At 43.3% G+C, this 5,482-nt stretch overlaps 1 protein-coding gene across 2 annotated transcripts; it reads right to left on the bottom strand.

Moving 5' to 3' along the window:
• Positions 1-335: 335 nt before the first annotated feature.
• Positions 336-4,376, bottom strand: LOC106609256 (paired mesoderm homeobox protein 2-like). 2 transcript variants are annotated; one of them, XM_014207845.2, is made up of 3 exons: positions 3,710-4,376; positions 2,566-2,720; positions 336-823 (listed from the first exon to the last, which is right to left on the bottom strand). In XM_014207845.2, exons 1-3 carry the CDS (start codon positions 3,918-3,920, stop codon positions 536-538), a joined length of 654 nt encoding a protein of 217 aa, XP_014063320.2. In that variant the 5' UTR covers positions 3,921-4,376; the 3' UTR covers positions 336-535. The 2 variants fall into 2 exon arrangements, with proteins under 2 accessions (XP_014063320.2, XP_014063322.2); XM_014207847.2 differs by having other exon boundaries at positions 2,566-2,717; positions 3,710-4,375.
• Positions 4,377-5,482: the final 1,106 nt, after the last annotated feature.

Here is a 5,482-nt window from a genome sequence, read left to right as displayed (position 1 = left end):
TATTGAGTTTCTACTATAAATACCTCAAGATAATAAATAATAGTTTCCTTGGCAATCGTCACCCATAAATGTTCATTGTTTAAAGACTCCAGAGCATTGTCCTATTAATCATATCACATAAACTACTTTACCCTTTGAGAGGACGACTCAGATTCAAGGAACTATATGGTTGACTATGGAAGTGACGTAACACTGATGATGATGACTGAGTCAGAGTGTTTCTCAGAATCCCCGAGAACCCAGGATCAGTCTGGGACATGGGTCTTCAACTCTGGTCCTGGAGACCTACTGGGTGTTTCATTCCAGCCCTACAATAACACACCTGATTCAGCTAATCATGCTCAGACTGAAGACCTTTATTTATGATACTTTGTATGAAATTAATGAAAATAGCCGATTTCTGTATGAGTAGAATAGTTTTACGTACAGAAAACACATATGTACAGGGACAGACATATTTGACATACAAGGCATCCGGTATGTGCGTCTGTCAGCTGAGTGTGTGTCCAGGTATGGTGTGTGTCATTGGGGTCAACTAGGACTGGGCTGGGAGGGGAAGCAGGTAGTGCTCAGAGTAGGGTACCAGGGCTGGGTGGAGCTTGGGCAGGAAGTTCTGGTAAACACCAATGGGATGGTAGGGTGGCCTGGAGATGAAGAGCTTTTGCTGTAGTGGGTGTGGCCTGGTTTGGAAGGATCCAATCAGGGGAGGAAGCGGCACAATCCTCTCAGGCTGTTGGTTGATGTCTAAGAGCTTGTCCAATCCTCTGCTCTCTCCCAGAGCTCCAGTCTTCCTCCACTTGGCCCGGCGGTTCTGGAACCATATCTGGGTCAGGATGACAACACACAGCAGATACAGTGAGCACCATAATTCATTGGACAGTGACCACGTTTTTGTTATTTTGGTTCTCTACTCTAGCACTTTGAGTTTGAAAGGATACAATGACAATGAGGGTGAAGTGCAGACTGTCAGCTTTAATTTGAGGGTATTTTCATACATATCGGATGAACCGTTTAGAAATGACAGCACCTTTTGTACATGGTCCACACATTTTAAGGTACTACAAGCATTTGCTGAATTGGCTTCACAGATGTGTGTCGTTAGGCAGGTGTACTCATTTGTGTCGTTAGTGAATGCAGGAGAGCTGTTGATGAATAGTATTGATTCTAGACTTTGCTATTGCCTTTGGAGGTTGTTGTTGGGGTGTGACAACATGAGGAAGACAGCAGTGTCGATGCAAATGAAGCTGGCCGTCATAAGACTCAGAAATGAAAATCAATCAATCAGGAACATTGCAAAAACCCTGGGCACGCCCAAGTCAACAGTTTGGTTCATCATTAACAAGAACAAAACAACCGGTGAACTCAATTATGTCAAAAGACCCGGTAGACTGAGGAAGACCACTGTAGTGGATGACAGGAGAATACTCTCTATGGTGAAGAAAACCCTCCTGACAACAGCCCAACAGATCAAAAACACTCTCCTGGATGCACATATGTAGAAGACTACACCAGCAGGACTACAGAGGGTACACTACAAGATGCAAACCACTGATAAGCCTGAAGAACAGAAAGGTGAGATTACAGTTTGCTAAAAAGCACCTAAAAGAGCCCCAAGAGTTCTGGGAAAAAAAGTATTGTGGACAGATGAGACAAAGATTAACATGTACCAGAGTGATGGAAAGAGGAAAGTGTGGAGAAAAAAATGACATGCCCATGATCCAAAACATACCACCTCATCTGTGAAACATGGTGGATGGGGTGTTATGGCTTGGGCCTGTATGGCTGCCAGTGGAACAGGCTCACTTGTCTTCATCGATGATGTGACTGCAGACAGAAGTAGAACAATGAATTCTGAAGTCTACAGAAATATTTTATCTGCTCAGATAAAACCAAATACCTCCAAACTCATTGGACGGCACTTCATCATGCAACAAGACAATAACCCTAAACATACTGCTAGAGCAACGAAGGGGTTTTTGATGGCCAAAAAGTGGAAAATCCTTGACTGGCCGAGTCAATCACCGGATCTGAATCCAATTGAACATGCAATTTACATGCTGAAGAGGAGACTGAAGGCAATAAGTCCCCGAAACAAGCAGGAACTGAAGATGGCTGCAGTACAGGCCTGGCATAGCATCACCAGGGAAGATACCCAGCGTCTGGTGATGTCGATGCATCGCAGACTTCAAGCAGTCATTGCATGCAAAGGATATGTGACCAAATATTAACAATGATTACTTTATTCTACAATATGTTAAACTGTCCAATGTTTTTTGATGCCTGAAAATGGGGGGGACTATGTACAAAAGCTTCTATAATTTCTAAACGGTTCATCCGATATGTATGAAAATACCTTAAATTAAAGCTGACAGTCTGCACTTCACCCTCATTGTATCCTTTCAAACTCAAAGTGCTAGAGTACAGAACCAAAATAACAAAACAATGGTCACTGTCCAATGAATTATGGTGCTCACTGTATGTTAGAAGACCATCAAGAAACCAACCAAACACACAGAAATGAATGCGCACACACACACGCGCAAATCCACACAGTAGTGTACGTACCTGTACTCGTGCCTCTGACAGCTGTGTTTGGGAGGCCAGTAGTTCTCTGGAATATATGTCAGGATATTGGCTATCCTGGAAGGACCTCTCTAGCACCTCTAGCTGGGCCGAGGTGAATGTGGTTCGTACCCGCCGACTGCTTCTCCGTGACACTACTCCAAACAAAACACACACACACACACACACACACACACACACACACACACACACACACACACACACACACACACACACACACACACACACAATTTATTGCTTTCGAAATGGAAAGCAGATATTTAGCAAACTCTGTAAATGTGTTTGGCCGTTTAGCTAAATATGGCACTTAAAGTCTACAGTATTTACAGGTAACTATCCAAATACAATTAGACCTTGACAGTTACAGAAACGGTTATGACAGGAAACAAGTTATTATTTGTGCACTAAATATACAGGGGGAAACACATTTGCAGAACATTTTTGTCCTTAAGTAAAGGTTAAAACAACCCATAGCTATACAGTAATTCCCATTACCGTGTCTCAAGTGTATTTCTAATCATAATTGTTTTGTTTATTGTCGGTTTTTTATGTTCCTCCGAATTGGAATTTGAAGTAATCCAATTCCCTAAGCGGCTTTTTAGAAAAGACGGAGCATAGAGCATTTATGAATCACGAACAAGACATTTTTCAAAATCAACATCAAAGCACCACCATATAAAAAGGTAGAAAAAAAGGACAAAACCATAAAACAACCTCTGACTCTTGCCTCTGCTCTACTTGAGCTTTAGTACACCGGAGAGGATAGAAACACTTAGCCAGAACAAATGTAAACCTTCTTCAAATGAAATATAAAGCACTCTTTCCTCATTCAATACTGTTACAATTCCATTCACTTACTCTGCTTCCAAACTCTGAGTTAAACTCCACAGTTTAGAAGGCTGTAGCACAAGAAACACAATCTACACTATTGAATATATGATGTCCTTATCTATTGATCTTGCTTCATTGAAATGAGTTTTCCCCTTGTATTTTGGATATTCAAGTTTTCTACTGCTACTAATAGGGTCATTTAGCAGATACTTTGATCAAAACCGCAGCAAACAGTTAATTAAATCCACAGCGTGCTCCAACAAACTGAGCCTTTGGAACCACTGACTAAACACACCTGGGCATCTGTTGACTTTAGGCTCTTGCTCAGCGGTGGTCTTCACACACACAGACCCCGTCTCTCCCGCCATGCTCCCTCTCTTCTCCTCTCCTCCGCCCCCCCTCTCCTCCCCATCCAGACACGGTGCTCTCCTCAGGATCCGCTCAATTGAGTGAGACAACACCTTGGGGGGGGACACACTCTGGAGTCTGTCTCTGTGGGACTCCATGGTGCCCTGACATATCCTGCACCACCGGCCTATCTGGTTCCCCTCCACTGACTTCCAGTCTCCTCTGTAGAGGGTGACCCAGCCTGCTAATCAGAGCTCTGTAGACGGGGTACAACTGTTTCCTTGTCACATCTCCTGGTCCCCTCACTGGTCGTCTGTAGTCTAGAATTCAGACTTGCTTCTCTCTCGCTCTCTCTGTCTCTCTCTCTCTCTCTCTCTCTCTCGCTGTCTTGTTCTATCGCTCTTTTCTTCTCGGTCTCTCTCTTCCTCCCTTTCTATCTGTATACCTCCTTCTGTCTGTTTCTCTGTGTCTCTTTCTGTCCAGCCTGTTCTCTCGCCGTAGGTCGATTTCTGTCTGTCTATCTTCCTTCCTAGTCTCTCTACCTCTCTGTCATGTAACTCCTATCAGGTGTCATAACTGTGTCCCCAGGTAAAGACAGATAGGGTCTGTAGGCTAATACAGTGGATCATTGGGATCAATAGAAGGAGGAGCAGGTTTACTGTGCAACTCACACACTGCCATAAACTCCTTTACCTTGACAGCTGACTGTTCTCATTCAATGTCGAGAAACTTTGAAGATTATCATTTGATCATTTAAGACTCAGGAGTGTAGCTAAGCTATAAGCTATAAATTCTGTTTCTGCTCGGGCCAAATTCTTTGTTGTTGACATGCCACAAAGTTGGCTACAGCAGAAAGAGCTTTAGCAACCAGAGTAAGCCAGCTAAACCTCTTTGCCAAACTCATAAACATCCCCGGAATGATATTCTATTTTCCGAGGTGTCCTTGTGTTTAATTGCAAAATGAGTCAAAATGAATGATACCTCATAATGAGGATGGGGCTACTAGAAAAGCCCAGAAAAGATCAATGTGTTCATTGATCATAATAGCGTTTTGGCTCATGTGTTTACGTGTTGTGTTGGTTTACGATGCGCAATTAGCTGACTTAATAACACTATCTATCTGGTGGCCTTTTGGTGAACTCTGGCTGCGTATCAATAGTCTAAATTGGCTTCCTCTCCTCCTCTCCTCATCTTCTCTCATTCCTTTGCACCCATATGGAGGATTTGTTCTGTTTGGGGCGAACACCTGATAGGTAAACATTATTATGCTGCTTTCGTCTATTCTGTCTCCTTCAATGCATAAGAAGGGGTGAAGGGGAGAAAGCCAATTTAAACTTTTGAGATGCACCCTCTATCCAGTGATAGGCTCTGCAGTTTGGACCTGACATAGGTGGGGTTTTATAGCACCTCCATGTGGTCATTAGAAAGAAAGTCACTGTTTATGAGTTCTACTCTGTCTCTTGTATCCATAAGACAACACTAGTCCAGGAAATGACGTTAGTATTCATGTTGGGCTCCCGAGTGGCACAGAAGTCTAAGGCACCAGATCTCAGTGCTAAAGGAATCACTACAGACACCCTGATTTGATTCCAGGCTGTATCACAACCCTCTGTGATTGGGAGTCCCATAGGGGGGTGCACAATTGGCCCAGCATCATCCAGGTTTGGCAGGTGTAGGCCATCACTATACATTTTATTTTACCAGGCAAGTCAGTTAAGAA

Source organism: Salmo salar, chromosome ssa07, assembly GCF_905237065.1.
Source record: "Salmo salar chromosome ssa07, Ssal_v3.1, whole genome shotgun sequence".
In the NCBI taxonomy this organism is placed as follows: domain Eukaryota; kingdom Metazoa; phylum Chordata; class Actinopteri; order Salmoniformes; family Salmonidae; genus Salmo; species Salmo salar.
This window is presented reverse-complemented; position numbering and strand designations above follow the sequence as displayed.

Bases quoted from the DNA above. Each gene is read 5' to 3' on its own strand.
- LOC106609256 (XM_014207845.2), bottom strand. From the start codon at position 3,920: ATGGAGTCCCACAGAGACAGACTCCAGAGTGTGTCCCCCCCCAAGGTG. The intron at 2,721-3,709 runs GTGTGTTTAGTC...TTTTGTTTGGAG, and splicing joins TAAAGTCAACAGATGCCCAG to TAGTGTCACGGAGAAGCAGT. The intron at 824-2,565 runs GTACGTACACTA...ATCCTGACCCAG, and splicing joins TGTCAGAGGCACGAGTACAG to ATATGGTTCCAGAACCGCCG.